At 47.3% G+C, this 27,332-nt stretch overlaps 1 protein-coding gene across 2 annotated transcripts; it reads right to left on the minus strand.

Moving 5' to 3' along the window:
* Positions 1–1,511: 1,511 nt before the first annotated feature.
* Positions 1,512–27,294, minus strand: LOC116583158 (A-kinase anchor protein 17B). 2 transcript variants are annotated; one of them, XM_032331176.1, is made up of 7 exons: positions 26,894–27,294; positions 25,284–25,362; positions 20,798–20,902; positions 8,145–8,913; positions 6,612–6,739; positions 4,893–5,160; positions 1,512–3,153 (listed from the first exon to the last, which is right to left on the minus strand). In XM_032331176.1, exons 4-7 carry the CDS (start codon positions 8,895–8,897, stop codon positions 1,525–1,527), a joined length of 2,778 nt encoding a protein of 925 aa, XP_032187067.1. In that variant the 5' UTR covers positions 8,898–8,913; positions 20,798–20,902; positions 25,284–25,362; positions 26,894–27,294; the 3' UTR covers positions 1,512–1,524. The 2 variants fall into 2 exon arrangements, with proteins under 2 accessions (XP_032187067.1, XP_032187068.1); XM_032331177.1 differs by lacking the exon at positions 25,284–25,362.
* Positions 27,295–27,332: the final 38 nt, after the last annotated feature.

Consider the following 27,332-nt stretch of genomic DNA (forward strand, 5'->3'; position numbering starts at 1 on the left):
CCCTTCAGCTATCAGGCTGGTTCTGAGCACAGGACGTGCCTTGTCATTCGGGGCAACCCCACTGACCGGCATCCCACCCTTGGCCCTAACAGCTGGTACTTTTCTACAGAACGTCAAGTTAAGACTGAAATGAACCACGCCCTATAAAAACATGGCCTTCCACTACTTCTGTGAATGGAAATCTCCTTCTCCTGCCGCAGCCAGTCTAACCTCATTGATGTCTTCCACTGCCGGGTCAGGTATAAGCTTTGTTGGGAAAAAAAAAAAAGAAGGTCATCTACTGCCTCTGGGGTCCTAAATCCTATATAAGGCAGAAGGAATCAGCCGAGCTTTCAATAGAACATGCGCTGCATTGAGATGTAAGTCTTTACGAATCTATAAAATATCTCCATTTAAAAACATATTCAAGAAGTCCAAAACCAGTAGGTAAAAAGATAAATTGCTTCTGTTAAGAGATTACAAATCCTACACACATACCGATTTTTTCCCCAGCTAGAAAACTAGGGCTTTGCCCTTGACTCCTCCTAACTCCATGGCATTACAGAGGATCGAGGAGGCACTTGTTCGTGTTTGATAAAAGTCAGTTTGGGGATAGTCAGTGGCTTTTTACAAACTGATGTCACCCAACCCTGAGTGAAAGGATTACAGAACCTGAAATGGATTACTGCCATGTCCCAGCTTCCGAAGAGACATTCATGGCACCCCGGGATCTTTCCATCTTGCCTTTTGCAAATCCCACTGGTTATTTTGCTTCAATGCTCTTGCTTTTCGAGGATGGAATGACATGGGATACTTCTAAAAACAGCTCTGTGAATGGTCCGCTATCTGTGTAAGCCTCAAGAGACAATCCGAGGCCCTTTCCGTGGATTGTTCCGAGTTTTGTTTCACAAAGGACAATTCTCTAGAGTACTGTGAACACACTGATGAAATTAATTTCCTCCTGGTGGGTGGTCATGAAACCATCGGTGTCACAAACGAGTCTGTGATGTGTCCTAACTGTCATGTCTTCTGCTACCTGTCGTTATGTCTGGATAAAAGGAAAGTTTTGTGGCCACACCTAGCTTTTCTGACCAAATCCAAGCACGTGTGAAAAGATCCTAGTTCAGCTGCCGTTGTCCCCTTTGAAGGTAACTGACACTAAATGATGGTGTTCTAACAGCTAGAGAGCCGCAAGGGGGCTATTGACTCCACGCCATGTCCATTTGCTTTCTGGCTGGCACTGGTCTCAGGTTGCAGCTGCACTGTAGGAAAGTCTATCCGTGGATCAAGCTGTACAGGCATGTGGTTTTACCAACCCTTGGAATCTGGATGTTTCTTATTTCCAAAGTTTACCAACACACCTGCAGTCATTTATGCTTTATACTTTGGCGAGGGAAACAAGGTTTTGCCTTTGACCTTGCCCAAGCTTTTAAGTGCTGCTCTCTTGCTCTGTAGTTCCTAACTACATTAGCTGTATTTGGTTTTAAGTGTTCTATCCTGCACATTGTTTGCTGAGAATGAGGGGGTTTCTGATCTACGAGGCCTTTAAAACATCTGAAAATACAAAGAACTAGCGTAGCCATTTCCAAAATAGCTTCCATAGTTGAGGTGCTCCTGACTGTCACGTCTAATATAATAATTACCAGAATTCAGCGTGGGATCTCTAGAACGCGCGTGTCTTTTAAACCTTCTGACCTCCTGGTTATATTCTGACTTCCATGGGGTCTCTCTTCTTTGGGCCAAATTCCCCACGTAGAAAACGTGACCACTTTTGGCTGATGCTACGGGCACACGAGCGGACCCGTAGTTCGCCTGCTGGCCAGATGTGCTGTCGCCGAGCCTCCTCCTCTTCCTTGTGATGTGGTCTAACAGACCTCCAGGACCTGATCCGCCGAGCAAGTATTTGGGGACTGCTGTTGCCCTCCTTTTGGTGGTGCTCTTCTCATTCTTAATGGAATGGTTTTCGCCCTCAAGCCACGAACATCTCCATTCACACCTGGACCTCTCGCCTGGTTTCCCCAGCTTGGGTTTGGAGGAGCTGTGCTCCCCATGGCGGCTCCACTTTGAATACAAGGCCTGCGGACTTGCCCTAATTTCTCGATCACTAGTGGTGAGGTCGTCATCATCAAGAGATCTTTTTTCTGGGGAGCTATCATATGTGGCCACAGACCTCTCTTCCTCCTCTTTGTTTACGCTAAGGGTTTCACTGAAGCATTCGGAATCACTACTGATTTCCTCTAAGAAATCTGTCAACTCCAGATCTAAGTCGGCTGACCTCCTAGGTGAGGAAACTTGGCTGTGACTTGGGGAGTTAGAATCTCTGAGCTGGTGAGCTTGCATCTTTTCTAACAGATGGCTCTTTCCATCAGCTGGGGACAGGTGATCACCAGCGTCGCCGGCTGTGTCCTTACAATGATTTTTCAACTCCTCGGTACATTCTTTGGCATGATCCACTTTTCCTCTCTTTTGTGGTTTAAGCTCAGGATCCTGAGTACAAACCTCGGATGGGGTTTCATCTTCTTGAACCCGTTCTCTTGCTGCCAGGTTTTGCATTTGGCTCGGACTGGTGGAGTGATGCTTCCGTTTTCTCAGACTGATCTGAAATCCGTTTCCCTTAGCACGGACAGCTCTCTGCCACTGACATGGGATTGCTAGATGACTTGGTTCTAGGCAGATGCGGGCATACTCTGGAGTTTGATAGTAGTTTAATAGGTAATCAATAAATTCATCTGTTTCATAGATCTTCTGTTTCTTGCCGTGGCCTGGCTCAGATAATCTAGAAGCATTGGATTTATTAGAACTGCACTGGTCTTCTCCCTCAAGAGACTGATCTTGAATCATCACATTCTGCAAAGAATTCTGGTCAGAGACCAAACTGTGACCATAGCCCTCGGTTAATAACTTTCCAGTTCTCTCTTTTCTAGCTGAGTATCTTATTTTTTTTCTCCCAAGGTGGTGGGAAGATTTACGTAAGTGAGCCCTAGTTCTTTTCTTCATTTTTTGTTTTCCTTTATTGTCTGACTTGGCAACCTGATATTTTGGCATTTCCTCCTGATTTTGAAGATACTGGGTGTTTAACTCTTCTTGCTTCAGCATTTCCAGCGTGTTCCCTGGAGCCTGGTTCACTCTGGGGCTTGCATCATCTACCCCCTGTGGGTTAAACTGTGTGGATCCCTTTAAAGAGAAAGGTTAAAAATCTCAACATGAAAAACCTCACAGTGCAACAGTCTCAAAGAAGATGGGGCTTTCTGGCATGGTTCTGAAGAGGTTTCTAACATGTAAGGTAGATCCAAATTAGGAACGATATTGCCCGGAGGAAAGAGGACGTACGGGATTCGATCTCTCAGGCGAACGTGAGCTATGTTTCTGAGGTCTGTGTGCATGATTTATGTACCTTCAAAACACATGACCGCCTTTTTTTTAATCTGTTCACAAACTGGTGAGGACTTCTGGTTCCAGGTCTTAGGCTAGGGGCTGGGGATAGTGAGAGGAATAAGAAATGCTCTACAGCCTTCCCAGAAAATCCTAGAACAGGAAATGTGTGTCTCAAAGGGAATCAGCTGGCTTACAAGAGAGCCTGCCTGTTTGTCAGCCCAGTCTCTTCCCATGGGTTAGCTGGAAAGGATGTCCCTGAGCTGGCCCCCCTTCTTCTGCTTCAGTTGAAAGAGAGGCTGCAGGTAGAAAGTGTGGCCATGGCAATGGGTCTGCCTATGCCGTCTGCTCTGCAGAACCGCAGGCAGGTGAAAGGTGGCCCATGGGCCCCACCCCACTGGGAGCGATCACACTGTGCTCTCGCTGACACAGGGGTGCACCTCGGGACAGTGCCTACCCATGACCCGGGACTTGAACCTGGGGGCTGTGTCATCAATGTCAGGCCCCATCAATGGGAGGCAAGAGTTAGGCACCACATACATTTAAGGAGACAAATTCATAGAAAGGAGTCACCCTGGGCACCTGGGTGGCTCAGTTGGTTAAGCATCTGCCTTCAGCTGAGGTCATGATCCCTAGGGCCCTGGGATCTAGTCCCATATTGGGCTCCCTGCTCAGTTGGGGAGTCTGCTTCTCCCTCTGACCTCTCTCCTCTCATGCCCCCCCCTCAAATAAATAAATAAAATCTTTTAAAAAATGGTTTAAGTGGCCAATTTAAAGAAAGAAAGAAAGAAAAGTCACCCCCAGAGGCCATTACAGTAAATTAAAAGATCCAGTTAGACTTATTGTGAGTGTAAATGTGAGATTCTTCTGACCCTGACTTCACTAAGTCTGGCAGTCCACACTCATGAGAGAAAGGCCAGAAATGCAAATAGCCATCAAAGTTCCTCTATCTGATCCTGATGTCACTCACTCTGCATATTTGAAAACCCCAAAGATGCATTTTTAAATGAACCGCCTGCGAACCTTTCTGGCCTTTCCTCCAGGCCATCTGCGGAGTCTGATTATCTTTAGGAGGTCAGTAAAGTGGGGCAAACAAACAAACAAACAACAATAAAAAAAATCCTGAAACTCCAAAACTGGAAACTCTCCAAACTAAACAAATTGCTCTGTGATGTCAGAAATTCCTTAGCAAATAGGTGAAGACCAGACTAACGGGTGCTCGCTACACAAAGGTCTCCGTCCAAGGCTCTTCCTTCCCATCCAGACCCGTTGCAGATGAATGGACAAGTCGAGTTAATGGAAGACTCCTACCAACCTCACACCCATGCCATCTGTCCCCCGCCTCTCCCCGGGGTATGAGGGGCCTAGAAGGATAGATTCAGTAGCTATCCTGCTCTGGGATGCACCGTCCCAAGACCGCAGGGCTAAGACAGCCTGTTGAAGACAAACCCCAAAGAAGGCCAACGATCTTCCATGGAGTCAATTTCAAATGGGCCACAGTGTCAGTGTCAAAGTGCGTCTCTAAGCGATCAGGTACCTACCGACAGTGAAGACGGACGGAGCAAGAGCCTTACAGCAATTTTCCTCAAGAGTACCCGCAGCAGCCGGAGGGCCTCCACCCGCCTCTGGGCCAGCAGGTACTTCCTCTCCTCCCACTCTTCCGAAGAGTCGGGCTCCCGGGCGCTGTCCGCGGGGGCTCGGGCCTTTGGTTTCCTGCGCCGGTGTCTGTCTCTCTCTTTCGGGCCTCGTCTCCTCACCCTGGCCTTCTTCCTCTTTTCCTGGGCTCTCCTCTCCTCTTCTTTTCTTTTTCTGGACAACGATTAAGAGTCAGTCATTCAGAAGGCACTGGCTCTCCTTCTAGCTCCTTCCCCACTGCTGCAGGGAGGGTGGATGGGTTAGGTTTCCCGGAATCACGCAGGGCTAACCCCGGGGTCTGACACGTAGAGCTAACCCCGGAGTCTGTCTTAGGGACTAAGACACCATGGGCGCATCAGTCAAAGGGGAAGGACCCAAAACTGAGCTGGTACAGGAGAGAGTATATAAAAAGAAGGCTACAGAATTCAAAGAAGGGGTTTCTCAAAGTCCCCGCTTTGTCAGACCACCAGCAGTCCAGCTTGTGGATTTAGCTGTCATAGCCGTCATTTCATTTCTCTCGAGATCAAAAAGCTTCCATGGAGTTGACTTTCTATAGGCTTAATAAAGGAATAATAAAGGGAAGTCAAGGTACTCAGAAACTCTCACGGCTGAGTACTGGCCCTTGGCACCTATGACCTAACACAGGGCCTGGCATGGGAGAATATGGGCTGTTGTCCCAAAATATCAACTGTTTTGCTTGGGCCCTTATGAACCGTGGCGAAGGGGAAGGAAGGGACAATTACCTGAGTGAGGACTTCGCCAGAAGCTGGAAGATTATCTCAACTACATGTTTAGTCTGGAAATTTGGGAGAACAGTTGCCTTGACCGGGCTCAAACTCTGGTCGAGTTTCACAGACATGATGTCAAGCAACTCCTATTCACCCCACCAGCCAAAAAAAATAAAAGACACACGGAAGGGGACTCTTTGTCTCCTTTTTTGAATAACTATAATTTACACGAAAGACTGAAAGAGTAAACACGTGAGGGGAAGGGCCAAGAGGCCAAACTGGTTTTGAGAGCCCATTTGTACTTCTTGGCAAACCTTTGGCAATCCAATAGCCCTTTCTAGGCTCAAGTCCCTAAATTAGAAAACAAGGATAAGCTCAAAGAAATCAACATGGAGGCTCCTCAAATTCACCAAAAGAACTTAAGCCAACAAGAAACAGAAGGCCAAGAAATCCATGCCTTCCCGCTGAGGGGCTGGTTTGACTATTGACCATTTTGTGGAAGAAAATCTCTCCCCAACCTAAAAAGAATTTTTTTTCCATTTTAAATTAATAGGCAAGGTAAATTTGGGCAAATTGGGGGTGAACGGGTCAACTTTTTAATTGGGTGGGCTAGGATTTTCAGTGTAAAAGCCGAGATCCCTTTATTTATTTATTTTTTAAAATAATTTCTTCACAGGTATCTTGATCTAGCTCGCTACCTATTGTCCCTGAGAAGTTGTTTTTTAAGTTTCTCATCTTTCAACCACATTTTGGTCTTGTAACAGCACAGCCGGAAGACTGTACCAATTCTGGCCACTCCCACCTCAAGGTCACCCATCGAGGGCAGCCATTCACCCGAAGGGATAAGCCCACACGTCAGAAGTGAAAACCCCCCTTGGTCAACGTCAGTCGCCTCACCTTGCAGCCTCCTCCTCATCTCGCTTTACTTTCTTCCTTTCTTCCTCTAGCTCTTGTAACTTCAGCCTTTCTTGATTTCTCCTCCTGATAGCCCCTTCGCTGAAATGTTTGGTCGTGTCAAACATAACCTGTGCACAAAACAATTCAGACTCTAATTAGGAAAGCCTGCCCGAGGCCTGGGTGTTGTTCTAGGCCAGCAAGATGAAACCAGTGTGTACTGAACAATTCAAAACTCGATGAATTCAAAATGTCCTCTCCCCATTACTGTTCTGCTGTTTCCTGGGCATCTGCCCAACAGCTCTGTGGGTTCTAGAACCGTCTTTGGCAGAACCTTTCAGGAGCTCTCACATGGCCCCATCGCCAAGTCATTATGGGCACAGGCTATGAGGGATGGGAATTAATTCCCTCGGGCTTGTTATAAAAATCAACTGAGTTCAGGTATTTTAGTCGCCAGAGACAAAAAAAAGCCAATAAATAAATAAATATTTCAAATGTGGGGGATGAGGGTAGAGGAAGGATTGGGGAAGCAAAGATTCAAGAGAACTGACCTACTGGGATCCGAGATTGGACTGTAGTGACTACTGAGCTACTTTGCAAATCCCCCAAATAAAGTAAAAGTCCTCTCGAGGCACTCCAAGAGAATTTGCTTGAAAAATAAAAGGAGGTAAAAATAGCCCTTTAAATGGGCACAAGAAGGCTAAACACCAAATTCACGATCATAGCCACCTCTGCGGGGAGGGAGGGAGATGGTATGTAATGTAACGGGGAAGGTTTTCAAGCCAACGGGTACCTGGGTGGTCACTAGAGCATGTGTTTTATCTTTTGTCTGGCTGAATAGCTCATAATTTTAAAAAAGATATATTTTAACATAAGTAGTTTCACACATCTCACACACACACAGACACACACGCACACGTAGGAAGCTATTGAAGGCGAAAGTCCAAATTCATGCTCAAGGCTAAGTGAGAGAATAAGGAATGTTTATCCCCATCTTTTCCTCTGCTGGAGTAAGAGGTCACAAAGGAGATGGGGTGGCCTGACTGGAGAGACAGGACGATCTCAAAAGGAAAGGATCCCAGTTTCCTGAGCTTATGTTCCAGCAATTCACCTGACAGACATTCCTGAAAATGCAAGCTGTTGCCCCCAAGAGTAAAGGGGGGTAAACTGCTCTCCGGTGGGGTCAAACTACATGGATCCTCTCTCTCTCAGCAACTCAGGTGGAACAAGCCTAGGAGATAGCTCCATAAGGGTCAGAAGAATTCCTCAGCGCCCCAAGAAGTTGGCGCAGAGCCCCGGATGATAAGAACCAACCCTTCCAAACCACAGTCAGCAGAAGAATGTCCACATCAGGATTAATTTTCTTCTTAAACATCCATTTCTGAATGACAACACAAATCTCTACATCAGCCATCGCTCAGAGCCTAATTGGGGGGGGGGGCGGTCTAAGAAAATTTGTTCTAGAGGCTTCCTTCCAGCTTTTGCTCGGGACTACCTGAACAGTGGGAAATGAAAGAAATCCTGGCTCCTTCTTACCTTGATGTTACAGGCCAGAGCTTTCCCATCATCTCCTTTCAGCATCAGCTTCATCCCTCGAAGGGACTCCATGGCTTTTGCAAAGTCCGTTGACTCCTGGTACTGTACAAAGGCCTCAAATGTCTGCAAGCCGAAGCTGAAACCCCCGAAGTTTCCACTGGTCATCACTTCCCTGTAGGGGTCCAGCATAGGGATGTCCACGTTCTTGATCTTTCCAAAGCTCTCAAAAACCACCCGAAGGATCTCTTCACAGGGCTTCTCCCCACTGGAACCTTTGGGCGCAAACCATTTGCAGGGCAAGCCAGCGAAATAGATAGAATCTGGGCTCTTATCCTGGTCCTGCTCTTCGGCCCCATCGCTCACCGAGGCCTCCTTTTCCCTGGGAAAGCGTTCCCACTCTCCCTGGGCATCTGTAGCCACGACTTTTAAGTCCGTTTTCAAGCCATTCAGCTTGATGATCTTCCCATGTAACTTGGCCTTCAAGATCTGAACCAGACTACGCGTCTCGGCTTCGCCCTCGAATCGGATGAAGTCCTTTGTGCTCTTGGAGAGCCGAACGGTGGTAAACTGGTCAGGGCAAATCAGGCTCTTCAGCTGGTCCAGAACTTCCCAGTTGGAGAAGGGCCTTGTCGGCTCTGAGCTTTCTGGGAGCAAGACATTGATCATCAGTTTTGCGATGGGCTTGAGGTAAAGGTGCTGAGCGGCACACAGCTCTGTGGCCTCGGAGTTATCGTACACCACGGTGACCGTCATGGTAGCCCCCGGAAACCTGAGAGGGCCAAAGAGAACATTTTCATACAGATGGTGCAAAACACAGACTTGGATCTTGAATGGTGCTAGCACTCCCAGACTTCCACTCAATTAGTAAGGGAAAGAGTACTCTGGGGAGAACTGAGACAATAGCATCTGTCTGCTTACTGGGTTTCAGAGTTTTCAAAGAGTTTCCATATACAGTGGACTCTTGAACAGTACGGGGGCAAGGGGCATCAACCCCCCACCCCTGTGCAGTCCAAAATCCATGTATAACTTGTGACTCCCCCCAAAACTTAACTCCTAATAGCCTGCTATGGACCAGAAGCCTTACCAATAACAAAAACAACGGAGTAACAGCCACTGGGTATGTTACACGCATGCTATTTGGTATTTCTTACAATGAAGTAAGCAAGAGAAAAGAACATGTTTTGGGGGTTTTTTTCTAAAGATTTTATTTGTTTATTTGAGAGAGAGCGTGTGAGAGAGAATGAGCATGAGAAGTGGGAGGGTCAGCGGGAGAAGCAGACTCTCTGCCGAGCAGGGAGCCCGATATGGGACTTGATCCCAGGACTCCAGGATCATGACCCAAGCCAAAGGCAGTCGCTTAACCAACTGAGCCACCCAGGCATCCCAGAAAAGAACATGTTATTAAGAAAACCATAAGGAAAGGCGAGAAAAATGGGGGTGCCTGGCCTGGCTTTGTTGGTGGAGTGTGCCACTCTTTTTTTTTTTTTAAAGATTTTATTTATTTATTTGACAGAGAGAGAGATCACAAATAGGCAGAGAGACAGACAGAGAGAGAGATGAGGAGAAGCAGGCTCCCCGCCGAGCAGAGAGCCCCATGCGGGACACGATCCCAGGCCCCTGGGATCATGACCTGAGCCGAAGGCAGAGGCTTAACCCACTGAGCCACCCAGGCGCCCCAGAGTGTGCCACTCTTGACCTCAGTGTCATGAGTTCGAACCCCACGTTGGGGGTAGAGATCACTTTTTCTAAAAAAATCATAAGGAAAAATACATTTACACCACTGTGTTTATCGAAAAAAAAAAAAAACCCACATATAAGTGGACCTGTGCAGTTCAAACTCATGCTGTTTCCAAGGGTCAAATGTACTGCCGTTCAGCTTCCTTCACTGAAAAATAGAGATTCTAGGATTTCCAAGAGGTTTTGTTGAGCAAGTACATGTGAAATCCTTAGAATAACACCTGGCACACAGGAATTTCTCAATAAACACAAGCTATATTGATTATTTATTCGTGGCAATAGTCTCACTTTATCTCATCTGATTCGTGAAGCAACCTGTGAGTAGGCATTGTCATGCCTGTTTTTACAGATGGGGAAATTCACACAGATTCAGGAAAATGAAATGACTTGCCCACACACTGAGACCACAGGATGCCAAGTCTATTGAGTGATGCTCTCAAAGGCAGAATACCATAAGAACTGGCTGGGGTGCTACAGAAGCAGGGCATTCACGAACATGCACCTGACTTTGCATTCTAGGACGTACGTGGACACATCGGCTCGGATGCCTCCAGTCTATTGACATGAAATAAACTGAACTCTAAGTTCAAGTACAGGGGAGACAACCTCCCCTAATGAGTGACCAAATGAATTTGCCCTCTATTCTGGGACTGGAAAACCTCCCAAACCTGAGTGCTGGCTGGCGTTTCCTATTAACAAACTTTCTCAAGCTGCCCTGAGGTGAGTAAGATCGCTAATACTGGGAATTGAGGATTTCTGCTCCTATTTGCTGACTTCAAAGAGCACTTCCCAATAAAGGAGTTCTTCCTGAAGTGTATATATTCAGAGTCCATATAACCCGAGCTTCTCACTAATGTCAACTTCAGAGAGGTTTAGACTCAAACATATACAGGTAGCTGATGGAAATTCTAACACAAAATTTACTACTAAATCTTAGTTAACTTTATAGGTGCACAATTTTTAAAAATTTTTTTATTTAAATTCGATTTAGTTCATATATAGTGTATTATTAGTTTCAGGGGTAGAATTTAGTGATTCGTCAGGTGCATATAATAATTCATTTACAAAATAACTGTCCATAAAGGACAAGCCATATCAATTTCCTTGGGTTTATATAAGCTGGTTTTTTTTTAAAGGCCTCCAAAGGCTGTATCTAAGATACTAAGGTACTAAGAATTCTTATAATAGCAACACTGAACTGGGATGTTATGAAAACAAGCATGTTTTCTTTCTCCAAAAACATTAACGAAATAGCAAAATGAAGAAGAAAATTCAGTTTTGCTGCAATTTGCAACCTAAATAAGAGTTAACTAACACTAAGCTCCTTTAGGAGAAAAATTAATTTGATATCCAACTACAATATACTGAATTCCAAAATTTATCTATAGTCAATGGGTATTTGTTTATACAACCTAATTTAAAGCAATGGCTTTTTTTTTTTAAAGATTTTATTTATTTGATAGAGGGAAAGTGAGAGAGCCACGAGATAGGGGAGGGCCAGAGGGAGGAGCAGAGTCCCCCGCTGAAAGACTAGACCCTGGGACCCCGGGATCATGACCCGGAGCCGAAAGCAGACGCTTAACCGACTGAGCCACCCAGGCGCCCTTAAAGCAACAACTTTTAAAAAAACATTCCAGAAAAAAATAAACACAAAATAGTTAACCACTTCAAAGTAATCAGGTTTGTCATGCTCTTCCCACTTATTCCAGTGCTATTGCCTTTGTGTTAAACATCTCAGAATGTTTCCTTTCTGATGGATTTCAAAGTCTGGGTTGATGGATGTCAATTTTGAAATTCTTTTTCTCATGGCTTTGATATTTAGAAATTGTCAACAATTACCTAGAATCAAGAATGTTGCTAAAATGGGTAACTATAAAAAGCAAACTGATTTTCTGGGCACCTGGGTGGCTCAGTCAGTCAAGCATCTGCCTTTGGCTCAGGTCATGAACCTGGAGTCTCCGGATCAAGTCCCACGTCCGGCTCCCCACTCAGCAGGGAGTCTGCTTCTCCCTCTGACCTTCCCCCCTCTCCTGCTTTCTCTCTCTGTGTCTTTCAAATAAATAAATAAAATCTTTAAAAAAACTGATTTTCTTAATTGGCTTATAACCACCCCCCCTTAAAAGGAGATTCTAATAAAGGCTCTAATTCTTTCTTTTTTAATTCATTCATACATTGTTGAATGAGTTTAGAGCTTTGAAAGATGACAACTCTGAAGGACAACATTCATTTGGATGTCATGGTAGAACAGTTACAAAAATAATCCCAGGTTACCACCCAGCCCCATAGCCATACTCTGCAATGTGACTTCAAGTCATCGCTGCTGAGAGATAGAATCTATTTCCCCCCAGTTTTTGAATGTAAGCTGACTTTCCCCACACACACACCACTAGAATGTGGCAAAAGTGACAGAATGCCAGTTCTAGGCCTAGGTCTCAAGTGGCCCTTAATCTCCTGGAACTCTGCCATTTGCGGAGCACACCCTGAGCTGGCCTGCGGGAGGATTCTGGACCAAATAGAAAAGAGCCCCCTGGTGGCAGATGAGACATCCTCATCAAGCCAGACCCCAGCCAACCCACCACCTGACCATGAACCCCTGAGCGAGCCCAACAGTCCAGCCAACCTATAGACTTGGGAGAAATAATAAATCACTATTATTTAAACCACTAAGTTTGGGGCTGGTTTGTTACACAATAGCTAACTGATACAAACATCTAGCTCTTAATTAGTTTCAAGATACACAATTCCACTAATAGTTTTTACACAAATGAATACAAATAATAAAAACCAATTTCTGGGAGAGTTCTGGGGAGAAAAACACAGGCACCTTCATATCTTGCTTAAGATAATGTACTTCATTCTTTCCTAGAATAATTTAGCAAAACAAACCAAGACTCATAAAAAGGCTCATCTCCTCAGACCAAGAAACCTGCCCTAGAAACTTATCCTAGAGAAATAATCAAAAATAAGAAAAAAATATGGGGCACCTAGCTGGCTTAGTAGGTAAAGCGTGTGACTCTAGATCTCAGGGGTGTGATTTCAAGCCCCGTGTTGGGCATGGAGCCTACTTTAAAAAAAAAAAAATGCTCAAAGCTAAAAAAAAAAAAAATGCTCAAAGCTGCTTATTACAGTGTCATTTGGATATAATTTTGTCCAAACCATGTATATATGGGAATAAAGTCCAGAAATTGTTATGACTTTTTGTAGTAGTTTTAATAAAACATTCTGCTAATGTAATCCAACTTACAACTGATGCATTTTTAGTCACTCATTTCAAAGTATAAATGGATCTTATTTAAAAAGTTCTTCTGCTTAAGGGGCGCCTGGGTGGCTCAGTCGTTGAGCATCTGCCTTCAGCTCAGGTCATGATCCCAGGGTCCTGGGATTGAGCCCCAAATCGGGCTCCCTGCTCTTCGGGGATTCTGCTTCTCCCTCTCCCACTCCCCACTTGTATTCCCTCTCTCACTGTCTCACTCTGTCAAATAAATAAATAAAATCTTTAAAAAAATAAAAATTAAAAGTTCTGCTTAAAATTAAATTCACAAAGACTACTAAAAATCATCACTTTTGAGATTTACTGTATGCCTCATGTCCCTCACAAGGGTGATTTCCTCAGACTAAAGCAAGTGTCAATATTTTAACCAGATGTCTCCATTTTCCTGCAATGTCAAAAAGGCTCTTATCAAATTTGGAGAGAAATGAGTCAAATACTATGGCAGGTGTAGATGAGCTCTTCTTGGGATGAGAGAACAAAGAACCAACCACCATGGAAAGTCAACATTTGGCCGTCACTTAGCAGAGGAGGCCTCGGCAAGAAGACAGGAGCAGCCAGACGCGTCAGAGTGAGGAAAGGGGGTTAGTCAATGGTACTAACTATTCCTAAGAGGCCAAGTAAGATGAGAATAGAGAAACAGCCCCTGAATTTTTTATTTTATTTTATTTATTTATTTGACAGAGAGTGAGAGAGAACACTAGCAGGCAGAGCAGCAGGCAGAGGGAGAGGGAGAAGCAGGTACCCCGCCAAGCAAGGAGCCCGACATGGAGCTCGATCCCAGGACCCTGGGATCATGACCCGAGCCGAAGGCAGTTGCCCAACCAACTGAGCCACCCAGGCACCCCTCCACTGAATTTTTTTAAATTTATTTTTAAGTAGTCTCTATACCCAATGTGGGACTTGAACTCACAACCCTGAGATCAAGGGCCACATGGTCCACCAACTGAGCCGGCCAGGTACCCCAAGAAGTGTCCAATGAATTTTGCAGAATAGAGGCTCTTGAGGGCAAAAACCCAAACGATAGTAAGTTGAAGTTTTAAAAAGAAGTAGAGAAGCAGGGAGAGTGTGTGGATTATGATTTTAGGAAATGGAGCAGGAGTGCCTGGCTGGCTTACTCAGAAGAGCATGGCACTCTTGATCTCAGGGTTGTGAGTTCAAGCCCCACACTGGGCAGAGAGCTCACTATTTAAAAAAAAAAAAAAAAAGGAAAAAAAGAAGGAGAGAGAAAGAAAGGGGGCAATATTAGGAGCATGTTATAGGGTCAGTTGAGGCTTTAAGGATCAGGGGATATACTGTATGAGAAAGTGATTTGGATTGTAACTTGCTATGTACGTGTAAAGAGAAATCCAGAAAGAAGATGGCCAGGGACACAGCCCTGGGGAACACCCTCATTTAGAGAGTAGGGAAAGAGACTCGAAGGTGTTCAGCTCAAGACAGATGAGCATGTCTTCTGCTCTATGTAATTCCTTTGGTGCTGGAGTTTTAAGAAGGATTGTCTGGATTCCCCGACCTCAAGCACTTTATGGTCTATTGCTGTGTTTCACAAAATACAGTCGTGTGAATCACCTGCATCCAGATAGGCTTGTCTTTTTTTTTTTTAATTTATTTATTTGACAGAGAGACAGTGAGAGCAGGAACGCAAGCAAGGGGAGTAGGAGAGGGAGAAGCAGGCTTCCCACCGAGCCAGGAGCCCAATGTGGGGCTTGATACCAGGGCCCTGAGATCATGACCCAAGCCAAAGGCAGACGCTTAATGACTGAGCCCCCCAGGGCCCCCCAGATAGGCTTGTCTTAAATAAAAATCCAGGGTCCCACCTCAGGCCTCCTGAGTCAGAATTTTGGGGGATGATGCCAAGAATTGGAACCACTGTTCTAGAAATGTTTTGTTTATGAAGGGTCTTACCATAATTTCTAGAACCGCTCCTCTCATGGAGGGTCTGGGTTATTTTCACTTTGTTTCTCTTGTGGATACTGCCAGCATGGACGCTGAGGTAGTACCCAGCATAGGGATAAGACTGTGGGTTCCAGAACAGCACTGCTGGGATTTAAGCCCCAACTCTTATCACTTACTAGCTCTGTGATTCGGGGAAAACTGTGTAAGTCCTCTATACTTTGGTGTGTTCATTTTAGTATAAGTATCACAATCACAGCGTGTAATTTAGCTGATGCAAGGACTAACAGAGTAACTAATTGTAATGTGCTTAAAATGGTGCCTGGCACATGATAAGCACTTAATAAATGTGGGCCATTATTATTATTAATACATATCTTTGTGAATCTAGAGTTAGAGTTCTGTTAACTACTGCCCTAGGATAAAATCCCAGCATGGGATGACGGCATACATTCCTTGGTGACAGACGGGGACAATACTTGTTGTGGTGAGCACTGAGTAACACAGAGAATTGGTGAATTGATATGTTGTATACCTGAAGCTAATATAGCATGGTATGTTAATTATACTACAATTAAAAACTTGTAGAATATATATATATATAGAGAGAGAGAGAGAGAGAGCACCTGCACATGCGGGGTGGGGGGTAGAGGAGTGCGACCAGGTGGTGCAGTCAGTTAAGTGTCTGACTCTTGATTTCAGCGCTCAGGTCATGATCTCAGGGTCATGAGATCGAGCCCCGTATCAGGCTCCACACTGGGTGTGGCACCTGCTTGAGATTCTCTCTCTCCCTCTCCCTCTGCACCCATCTCTCTACTATAGATATATCTATATAGGACCTAGTCTGTACCAAGAAGTAGGCTTTTTACGTATGTCATGGATTCAATGGCTTCAGTGCTGTAGGGAGGTCACTGGCAACTTCTGACAGATCACTAAAAATTAACTAGACAGTGCCTAGCTTACAGGTGCCCAGTAATTCCTGTTGTGATGCTTTCTCCTTAAGGAGAGCTCAGCCAAAAACTAACAAAAAACAAAGGGCGAAGAGGAGGATTGCCACCATGAAGACAGGAAGGAGAGACAGAGGGAGGAGGAAGGAGAAGGGAGATGGAGAGGAAGAAAGAAGAAAGGAAGAAAGGGAGGCAGGACGGGAGGGAGGACCACTTCTGAGCTTCCTAACATGGAAGGACGCCGGTGACACTTACTACAGGGGAAAACGAAAAGCAAGTTACAAGGCTGGGAGCCTGGGTGGCTCAGTCCGGTGAAGCGTCTGCCTTCCGCTCAGGTCATGGTCCCAGGGTCCCGGGATCGAGTTCCGCGAGGAGTCTGCTCCTCCCTCTGCCCCTCCCCCTGCTCGTGCTCTTTCTCTCAAATAAATAAATAAAATCTTTAAAAAAGCAAGTTTCAGGATAATAATGTACAATGTGATCTTGTTTTTTAAAAGTCATATAATAAAGTAATGAAATATCAGTACACATGCATGGGTGTGTCCATGCCTTCTGCACATAAAGTCTGTGAAGAGCGACATCCCACTGTGAACACGCTTCCCCCTGCGAAGTGAACTGACAGTGGAGGAAAGGAATGGGTTTGCCCTTTTCACTCTGTACGCTTACTGCTTTGATTTTGGGGTACTTGCAATAAGCATGTGTTCATTTTGTATTAAAGCTGTTTTGGGTTTTGGGTTTTTTAAAAAAAATTTTTAGGTAGGTTCCATACCCCATGTGGGGCTTGAACTCACAACCCTGAGATTAAGAGTCACACACTCTGGGATGCCTGGGTGGCTCAGTTGGTTGGACGACTGCCTTCGGCTCAGGTCATGATCCTGGAGTCCTGGGATCGAGTCCCGCATCGGGCTCCCAGCTCCATGGGGAGTCTGCTTCTCCCTCTGACCTTCTCCTCGTTCATGCTCTCTCTCACTGTCTCTCTCTCAAGTAAATAAATAAAATCTTTAAAAAAAAAAAAAAAGAGTCACACGCTCTACTGACTGAGCCAGCCCAGTGCCCACGGCTAATATTAAAATTGTTTATGAAAAAGAGGAAACTCACATGATGATAAACAATGAAAAGTAAGCAGTCCACAGATGCTGATCTAAACTTGCCCAGAAAGGATCAAAACAGTCATGAAACAGCATCTCCAGTCGGAGACACCCCTCCATCTGCCATCACCAGAAAGGCCCACAGGCACCTGCACCCACAACCAACGTCTACGTGGGTTATGACCGAAGCCTGGAAGATTAGATCATCGGATAACGAGGAAGCACTTGGCCATGTTTCATAACATAACACACTGCACTTGTACCAAAACACTTTGATGAGTTTTGACCTAGGTTCACAAACCTACGGAACCATCACCACAATCAAGACAGTGAAAATGCTCGCCAACCCCCCAGTAGCTCCTCGTAACCCTTCCCCCGCCCCCAGCAACCACTGATCTGGCTGCAGAATGTTTAAGTCACAACTGATTTATTTTAGAGCAAAAGCACATGGATGTTTCTGGAAAACATTCAGAGTTACATGTAGCACCAACTAACAGATGCTTTCTTCGAAGTCACGATAGTTTCTCAACTCCAAGGTTCAATGTGCCAAGTCCCTAAATCTAGTTAAAACTGCAGAGGGCCCATGGGTGCTGGGGGGCTGGGGTCGCTAAGTAATGCACAGGAAAGAGGCCACTTGCTGGGCTGAGCACAGGTGTTGTATGCAACTGACGAATCCCTAAATTCTACCCCTGAAACTAATAATATACTGCATGTTAACTAAATTTAATTTAAATTAAAAAATGTTTTAAAAAGCTGTACAGGGCCCTACTTTGCTCTTGAAAAATAGATCTAAGAGGGCTTATGCTTTCCCCCATACAATCCCTGTCTTTGACCCTGTTTAAACCAAATAAACATTCAGAAGACAATCTGTTCTAATGAGAAAATTATTTAGTAGAATAAATAGAATATAGCTCCATAGTGTATGCATATTTATACACAGGAATATAACTATATCTAATTAAAATAGATGGAATCACTGAGATCAAGTTGTTAGGCCATGACAAAATTGGTTCTCTAGCACAACCTAACTGGCTTTAAATTCCCCTTTCATATATCTGTGCTTCCACTGACAGTGATGGTAGAATTCACTGACAATTTTCCCATCATTTTCACCCATCACTGTCAGCAGCCCGGATCACTTTATTCGACAAAGGTTTGAGAGCTTTGTATCAACCAAGCCCAGATGGCAAGGAACGCCATAATTAGGCCTCCACAGATTTTGAAAGCTGAATTTTAATAGTAATTTTAACTCTTCTCACATTCCCTTGTGTTCCACCATGACCTCCCCAATCTCCCCCTCTACCCCACCCCATGCCCACACCTTTCTTCTAGTCCTGTGATTAAAAGCAACACTTCTGGGGTGCCTAGGTGGCTCAGTGGGTTAAAGCCTCTGTCTTCAGCTCAGGTCATGATCTCAGGGTCCTGCGATCGAGCCCCGCATCGGCCTCTCTGCTCAGAAGGGAGCCTGCTTCCTCCTCTCTCTCTGCCTGCCTCTCTGCCTACTTGTGATCTCTGTCTGTCAAATAAATAAATAAAATCTTAAAAAAATAAATAAAAGCAACACTTTGGAGGAAGCTTACTCTTTAATACCTTTGCAGGGTCAAACAAGAGCTCCTCCAACCTTCAAAAATGATAGTCATTCAGTAATGTTTACACAGCGTGCATTCCAGCTGTATCTTGTGTACACACGCATTTCACTCAACCTACTCCCAATGCCAGAATGTTTCTAGCAGATTCGCAGAGAAAAAGACTGCTTTCTCTAGTCACCAGTCTGCCTCACCCTCCTAGTCTCCATACCTAGTGGCAAAACTGACCAAACAGCATAGGATAAGAGAATAGAAAAAAAGAAACCGGTCTTGAGATGTCTCCACAATTTTAAAAAGGTTCTTTTGACCAGCAGTGAATATTACAGAAATTCTGCCAGGTCTGCATCCAAAGCCACTCTGACACCTTCTTTCACGTCAGAAGATACTCAGAGAGAGTCCTCTGTTCTGCCTCAGGCTTTTTTTTTTTTTTTTTTAAGATTTTCATTCATTTTATTTGACAGAAAGAGAAACAGCAAGAGAGGGAACACAAGCAGGGGGAGTGGGAGAGGGAGAAGCAGGCTCTCCACTGAGCAGAGAGCCCCACGCAGGGCTCAATCCCAGGACCCCAAGATCATGACCTGAGCCGAAGGCAGACGCTCAATGACTGAGCCACCCAGGTGCCCCATGTCTTGGGGCTTTTAGATCAGATGTATAACTTTACAACCTTAAAAGCATTTCAATCATAAGCTAAGGATGTGTCATTCACCCTCTCTTGCTTTTCCTCACGCTCACAAATATTTGCTATCAGAGTGCTAGAAAGGCTGTGTCAATGAGGCGTGTTTTTTTAAAAACAGTGGGAGAGAAAAAAAAAGGAAATGGACAATCTGCACAACTGCATATCCTCTTTCTGTTTCCTTCCAGGCCTCTGAACTTTAAAGTTAGTCATTTTGAACACATGTAAGATGGATAAGATTATATCAATGTATTTATAGTCAATGGGGCAGCCAAAATGTATTCAGGTCAAAGCCTCCTGGCCACTTTCCAGTTTCCTAGCTAGTACAGAATCGCAGGGACTCTTGAACAAAGAGAAATATTCCCTAGCTCTCTAGTCAAGAGGTCACGGATAAACATTCACGTGTCTGACGCATCATTAACCCAAACCACAACTCTCAAACTGAGGCTGACCATATGCTCTGATCTTGACATAATCAAAGATCACATCATTAAAATGAGTGGCACTCAGTGTTGCAATAGCAGGAACAGAGCCCATGCGGGGCCCATCAAATGACTGCAATTCAAGATGGTCCCAGCAGGCTTAGTGGGGCACTGGGGGCTTTGGGGACAGACAGAAAGGGACTTCTGGGGACCCACAGTTACGTAGCAATGATAAATTATTGATGAACACAGGATTCTGGAGTCCTGCTGAGGGAGAATCTCAACGAAGATCTGCTCTAAGGGAGAGTTCAGTTGGAACATTTTTTTAAATTATTAAGTTTCAGGTGTATGACCCTGTCATTTGACATCTGTTCGCACTACAAAGTGACAGCTCCCAAAAATCTTATTACCATCCATCACCCTACACTTGGCCCCCTGTACCCCTTTTGCTCCTCTCCCATCCCCCTTCCCCTCTCGTAACCACTCATCTGTTCTCCGTATCTAGGAATTTGGTTTTGCTTTGTTTTATTCTGCTTGTCTTCGTGTGGCTTGGTTTTTAGATTCGACTTATAAGTGGTATCAAAGGGTACTTGTCTTTCTCCTTCTGACTTATTTCACTGAGCATAATATCCTCCAGGTCCATCCATGTTGTTAAAAATGGCAAGATCTCATTCTTTTTTACGGCTGAGTAGTATTCCTGTGTGTGTGTGTGTGTGTGTGTGTGTGCACGCGCGCGCACGTGTACACGCACATGAGTCTCTCCTGCTATCCCATGACAGGCACGGGACAGGTTTTGCCTATCCCGTGCGTCTCATGACATCACCAGTGTTTTCCTTCTCCAGGTTATCCTTCCCATCTGAAAATGACCAGCAAAACCCCGCCCGCCCATTGCCCCCTACAGGGGAAAAGCAAGCCTTACATGGGACAGGGCTTTGCACAACTGAGCAGTTCCTGAGAGCTGCAGTTATCTCCCAACCTCTTCATAATCCCAAGGTGAACTTATTTGACCACAAGTCCTACAGAAGACGATATTCCCCAATACCTTCAGGTGGAAAAGTGATCAAGGAAGGACCGACTGGAGAAGCCACAGTTTGTGGGAACTCATCACGGTAGCCTGCTACGTCGTGGCATCTGAACCGCGGGGACACTGTCAGAGAGAAAGGGGAATGGAGTCAAAAGCAGGTGAAATGGTCTGAAAGAATAAGGCACCTGGATATTGACGACTTTGGGCACAGAGAGCACTGAGATTTACAGCTGTGCTTACAGACCATCACGATCTCACTTTTGTACCTGTTTAATAGCAACATGGTCAATGTGCTTCTCCTTTTCCACAGCCGCTGCAAATTTCTGTGGAAATTGTATATAGGGAGAAGCTCTATATGGAAGTACTGGAGAGACTTGCTGTGTGTTTGGTTAGCTAATTCCCCACCTCTGGGGATTTGCATTTTCCAATTGTTCTTTTTTTTTTAAGATTTTATTTATTTATTTGACAGAGACACAGCAAGAGAGGGAACACAAGCAAGGAGAGTGGGGGAGGGAGAAGCAGGCTTCCTGCTGAGCAAGGAGCCCAATGCAGGGCTTGATCCCAGGACCCTAGGATCACGACCCAAGCCAAAGACAGATGCTAAAAGACTGAGCCACCCAGGCGCCCCCCAATTATTCTTTTTGACTGAAAGAGCATTCCTTCCAAAGGGGTACCACTGCTACTCTATTCTACCGCCATGGGAAAGGGGACCACTATGAACTTCTTTGTTCACGTCTCTTAACACATCGTTTCCTCAAAACATGTCACCACATCGAAGGGCAGGAATGGGCTTATATAGCTCATGACAGATTGGCCAACTGATCCTGTGAAAGATGATGGCACTTTATCGTGACATCGGCAATATTAAAGGGCCCACCTGAAATGACTTGAGTTTGCACTTCATTTTTTATGCTTTTAAATAGAAATCAAAGATTGGATCCCGGCCCATGTTGATAATCCACAGCCTGTTCGATGTCCCCAGGCTGAAGGTCCCATTCATCTCTCAAGCTAATAAGTACAACAGAACTCTTACGTTCCATGGCCCCGCAATCTGCTCTCTGCCCTCGCTTCCCCCCGCCCCGCACCCAGTGATTCCCATGTCCCGAACCACAGCCACCCTCCTCCCAGGCGCTCAGTCTCGAAACCAGGAGCTGTCCCTCCCTTCCCCTCACATTCGACCTTTGAGCCGAGTCCTCCTGACCCCAGCTTTGCCACATTCCAAGGCCACATCCACCACTGCGGCTGCCCCCACAGCCAGCTGGGGTGCAAGCCCGCGCCATCTGGAATGTGGCTTACTGCCACAGCCTCCCAACTAGTCTCTCCTGCTCTCCCGCCCCCACAGAGTCTCTGCTAAGTGACAGGCAAAATGATCTTTTTTTAAACCTCAAATCAGATCGTGTCACTCTGTTCAAAACCCTCCGACGGCTTCTCATCATGCTCCGAACACCATTCAAACGGCTAACCCTCAAAAGCCAGGCCCTGCTCACTTGCTTCTACTCATTTTGTACCCTTCTCCCCCACTGCTCTGGATCTCTGGCTTAAACATCACCTCCTCAGAGAAGTCTTCCCTGAGCACTCTCTTAAATAGCCCAGCCCCCTGCCTCACCCCCAACCCCGATGGAGCATAGCACCCATCTTATTTCCACTGTAACAGTGACAGGCTCAAGTATCACGTGCGCTTGTTAACGTGGCCTGTCACATGCACCTGCCCAGCCCTCATCCCCAGTCTGGAAATTCCCTGAGGGCGAGGACGGCATCAGTCTGGGTCACCAGCTCATCTTCAGAGCCTAGAACCATGTCTGGGGTTCTGGCACGTGGCAGGAACTTCGTAAGGCTAACCGTTACCTCGGAGACGAGGCACATCTGCTACATTTCACTGGTGTTACTTCTGTATTGAAAATACCAATGACAGCGCCTAGAGCTTAACGGCGAAATGCTCCTTCGGGCTTCTGGAGCTATTCGTGTTCATCAGGGAACAAATGTCGTCAAGAGCCACCCAGTGGACCCCCCGAGCAACCACTCCGTTGAAGACCCTTTGTGCGGGGGCTACGGGGAGGAGTCACCCCCAAAGAATGGAGTCTGGAGAAAAAAAGAAGACAAACCGGAACGTGAGGAATAAAATGGCCAGTGCCGTGACACGCAGAGGATACTTCTGGGCCACGGGGAAGTGAAAAGGGTGTGAATATCCTTTCATGCGAAAGGGGTGTCGGAGGCCCCAGGAATATGCTTCTACGCTTTTCCAAAGGGCTAGTACCGCCCGCTTCAAGAGCGCTGGGACGCGTGTAGCAACAGGGGGTTGTACAGGTTGTCCCAGGAGCTGGAAGAAGGAAGGACACCGCTGCCACGTGGTCGGCTGGGGGCCAGAGGGGCTAAGCGTCCTCCGCACAATGAAGAGCCCGCCACCCCTAACGCCGGGGTGGGGAAACAGCTTATGCCTGTCCCTCCAGCACGCAGGGAGCACCCTCGGGGACTTGGGGATTAACATGATGAACACGCTAGTCTCTAGGTCGTTGTTCCTGACTTGTTTTTCTCCCCCTGAACTCTTTTTACCCTCTCCACCTACCGCTCTACCCATCAAGTAGGCAGCAGAAAGAAAACCTGAGCCCAAGTGAAGAATGAGAACGGGAACAGCAAGTCCTGCCAAAATGTCTCCTTGGGGCCCTCGCATCGTGGGCTTCAAAGCCCCAGCCCATTACCCTTGTGGGTAACGCTCAGGCCCTGGCCATCAGACCAGACCGTCCCCAATGACACTGACCTCCCTATGTGGAAGACTTTATTCCCATTCCAGAGTCAGCTCTACTACATGTCCAGCAATTAGTAAGACCAGAAGCTGACCTTGAATCAGTCTTCCTGAACAGGGGCCTGTTTCCCTAAAGCAGTGGTCTGGGCCCCTCAGCGGCAGCGGGGGGGTGGGGGGGTCCCAGGACTGGGCCCCAGCTGAGGGAGTCTGCCGTGTACAGCTCTACCCTCTGCAGCTAGAATGTGGATCAAGCCTTCTGATGTTTCTAGAGAAACTGGAAATCCCAATTTTTATTGAGCTCTCTACCCACCACGTGGGGCTCAAACTCATGACCCTGAGTGAGATCAAGAGTTGCACGCTCCACTGATTGAGCCAGTCTTTTGGTTTTTCAGTGTGGACCCCTAATTCAATGGCTTTTTAAAATATTGTGCAGGCTGGGGGCATCTGGGTGACTCAGTCAGGTTAAGCGTCTGCCTTTGGTTCAGGTCATGATCCCAGAGTCTTGGGATCGAGCCCCGTGTCAGGCTCCCTGCTCAACGGGAACCCTGTTTCTCCCTGTGTGATCTCTCTCACTCTTACTCTTTCAAATAAATAAATAAATTTTTTTTTTAAATATTGTGCAGGCTGAGGCACACCCATCTGAGGCTGATCTGGGGCCCCTTTCCTAGCTTGCTCCTTCTAAACACTGAACCCTGGAATCTGTTTGGTTGCAGGCAACTGGTGCTCCCTGAGGGTTCAGGAAATTCAAAAACAAGAGTTAAATATGCTGACAACTGGACAAGTTTCTTAAGAAACAGTGGGATGGGGTATAGGCTCAGGGACCCAAGGAGGGCCCGCCAAGGGACTGACACAGGTTTCGCTGTGCTCTTCCTTGGCGAAAAACTCTCAGCAACTCCCTAATTCCTACGACATCAAATCCCAAGTTCCTGGCCAGGCTCTCCAAAACACAAGCCCCCCCACCCCCGCCTCAGCAGCCTTATAGTTCATCGTCTTCCTGCGTCCCTTCCCCATTCTAGTTGGGCCAGCTTTCTTTGAGCTCCTCCAAACTCAAAACCAGTGAACGCTTCAGCCAGATGTTCTCTCTCTGGGTATATAAATCCCACCCACCCTTCACGGCCTGGCTCACCTCCCACCTCCTTTAGGAAGCCTTTGTCACAAGAAACAGGACAGTGCTTCTGAGCTCAAGGGCTCATGTCAAGGAGGCCCGGGTTCAAATCCAGACTCTGCCCTCAAACCCCTGGGTGATGTACCAAACTTCTCTGAGCTTCCGAAGATGGTTCATCATAGTGCCTACCTTCCAGAAATCAGGAAGGATTAAGGCAAACGATACAAATAACATACTTAAGCTGTTGTGAGCCCTTCTTCCTATTATGGTTGACCTCCCCCTCCTCTAAGTGTCACAGCCTTACGCTGTCTCTTCTGGGCAAAAGCACCAGTGGATTCCACGCGGCCCCCATTTGCTCAGGCTGAGCCCCCGGCGTTGGTCTACCCGTTCCCAGCTTGGCTTTAACGCTTCTTAACATTCCAAGAGCACGTTGGCTATAACCTAGAACTCACAGAGGCCCAAGCGGACACGACATCCAAGAGTTGCACAAGTAACACAACCCTGGCTCTGAAACGACTCTGTAGAAGTCCCCCTCTTGAGCAGCAGCAGAAATGCATGCCGGGAAGAGTCACACAGAGCCAGAACCAGTGACAGAGAGAAACAGCCTCTTCCCTTCCCCCACACCGCCACCTTCACAGTCCCTGCTCTCAGCTCCTCACCTTTCCTTCTGATGCTGGAGATGAGACACGAATCCAGTCAGGGTCCACTCTCTTCACACCAGTGTACGATGGGGAAACCCTGGACAAAGGGGCCACATGGCAAGTGTCACTTTGGCTGGGATTAAACGGAAAGCCCATGGCTCACAATGGGAGCCAGGATGGCTTCTGTGGGCCCTGTCTCCCACCCCCGTGTGACTCCACCTCCAGTCGGGCCCATTCATCTTCCAACAAGCACCATGGCTGGGATCTCCTGGGCCCCGGAGCCTGCGGGCTTATCCCACTTGTCACTTTTCACTTTTCTCGGGGCTTAACAAGAATTGGAGTAAAAACGCCTTTTTGCAATTTAGCCCATGTTTCCAGTTACCAGGGCTTTGAGTGACTCCCTCTGAAACAAACAAAAACAGGGCACAGAAAAATGTGACTCCTGGAAGGCCGAGTTCTTTAAAAAACAACCAAAAAAACAAACAAACACGCAAAAACCCTTGAGAGGTCCCGACCAGAGAATCCCAAGGAGTGGCTTCCTCAGCCTGAGGACCGAGCCCCGTGGATCATGGTGTACAAGTTCGCACTACTTCCACAGCAGGAAGTTGCAAAGTTATTAGCAAAGGTAGGCAGGGAAAAAAGCACAACGTGGGCATGATTTTTGAGACCCTATTCTCAAACTAGAAAAGACACAGGGAAAATGAAGAGACCTGAAAGATAAGAAGCCAGTGTTCCCAACACAAGTAAGTCATGCCTCAGCGTTAGCTGTGCTGGAAAGTTCTCCAGTAATGGTTGGCTTAAAAAAAATAAATAAAATCGCAGTAAAGGCAGGAGAACAAATGTGAAGACGCGGGTCCCAAGGACGAAGACTACCCCCAATTCCCTCACCTCCCCCCCACCCCGCACCACCCCCCAGTTGGAGAATGGTAGTTTCCCCTACAGCTTGGGCCTCTCCAACTTGCTCCTTCCCCTCGCCCCGCTGACCCCCAACGCAAGCTCAGGACCCGGTGCTTCGAGCCTTGTGGGTGAGTCCTGCTGTCCCAGGCAGACTGGAAATGGTATTATTCCACCCGTACCAGAATCTCAAGCGATACTCTTGACAAGTCCCGGTAGCCACGGACCGGGTCATCAGCGAGGCAGAGGGGGAGGAGCCCTGCTAATGATTAATTGGATGAGTGCCGGCCGAGCAGGGGGAGGAAGCCCTGGCCCCCGGCGTGTGGATCGAACAGGAGAGGGCACCTTCAGTTCCCATAAGCGGGATGCCACAGACAGCGTACCCCAGGGGAGTGCCTCAAGTGACCTCTGCTGGAAGAGGGGCCCGAGGGAGCCCCGGAGAGGGTGCGAGAGCGCCCCCTAGTGCGGCGCCAGGGCCCGAGGAGGTGCGGCACGGTCTAAGGGAGCAGGGAAAGGACCAGGGGAACAGCCCAAGCACATCTCCAGAAAACCTGACGCTGCAGGGGCAGCTGGGGTGACCCGGGTCTCCGCGCATCCCCTCCCCTGTCCCCACCGAGGGCCCCTCGTGGCTCTGGCTGCAAGGGACCGCAGCTCCCCTAGGCCGGGGCGCCCAGGGCCAAGACGCAGCAGGACGTGGCCGCCTGCCTGCCTCGAGCCGAGCGGGGGACATTTACCGGGAGTCTAAGGAGCCGCCGCGCCTCCACTCGGGTCCCCGCTGGGGTGGCGGAACTCCCGCCGCCTCTCTCCAGCCGCCGCAGTCGCAACCGCCAACGCTCCCGGTCGCTCCCTGCGACTGTGGCCCGCGAGGCCAGCTGTTGAATGGCTCGCGTCGAGCGCACCCCGCGCACAAGCGTCCCCGCCGCATCCAAGTCAGCGACGCACGCGCGTGCCCCCGTGCCAACGCCCCGTGCACCCCTCGCCCCGCTGCGGCCCTAGCGGGCTGGCCGCGGCGCGGCTTCCCGGCCCCAGGCTCCCGGCTCCCGGCTGCGGAATCGCCCGCCCGCCCGCTCCCCTCGGTGGGCTCTCGCCAAACCAATTGCCTCCTCTGGCCGGCTCCGCCCCCTCGCTGCCATCCCTCAACTGGCCCGCAGGACCAATGGCAACAATGGGCTA

Source organism: Mustela erminea, chromosome X, assembly GCF_009829155.1.
Source record: "Mustela erminea isolate mMusErm1 chromosome X, mMusErm1.Pri, whole genome shotgun sequence".
Lineage (NCBI taxonomy): Eukaryota > Metazoa > Chordata > Mammalia > Carnivora > Mustelidae > Mustela > Mustela erminea.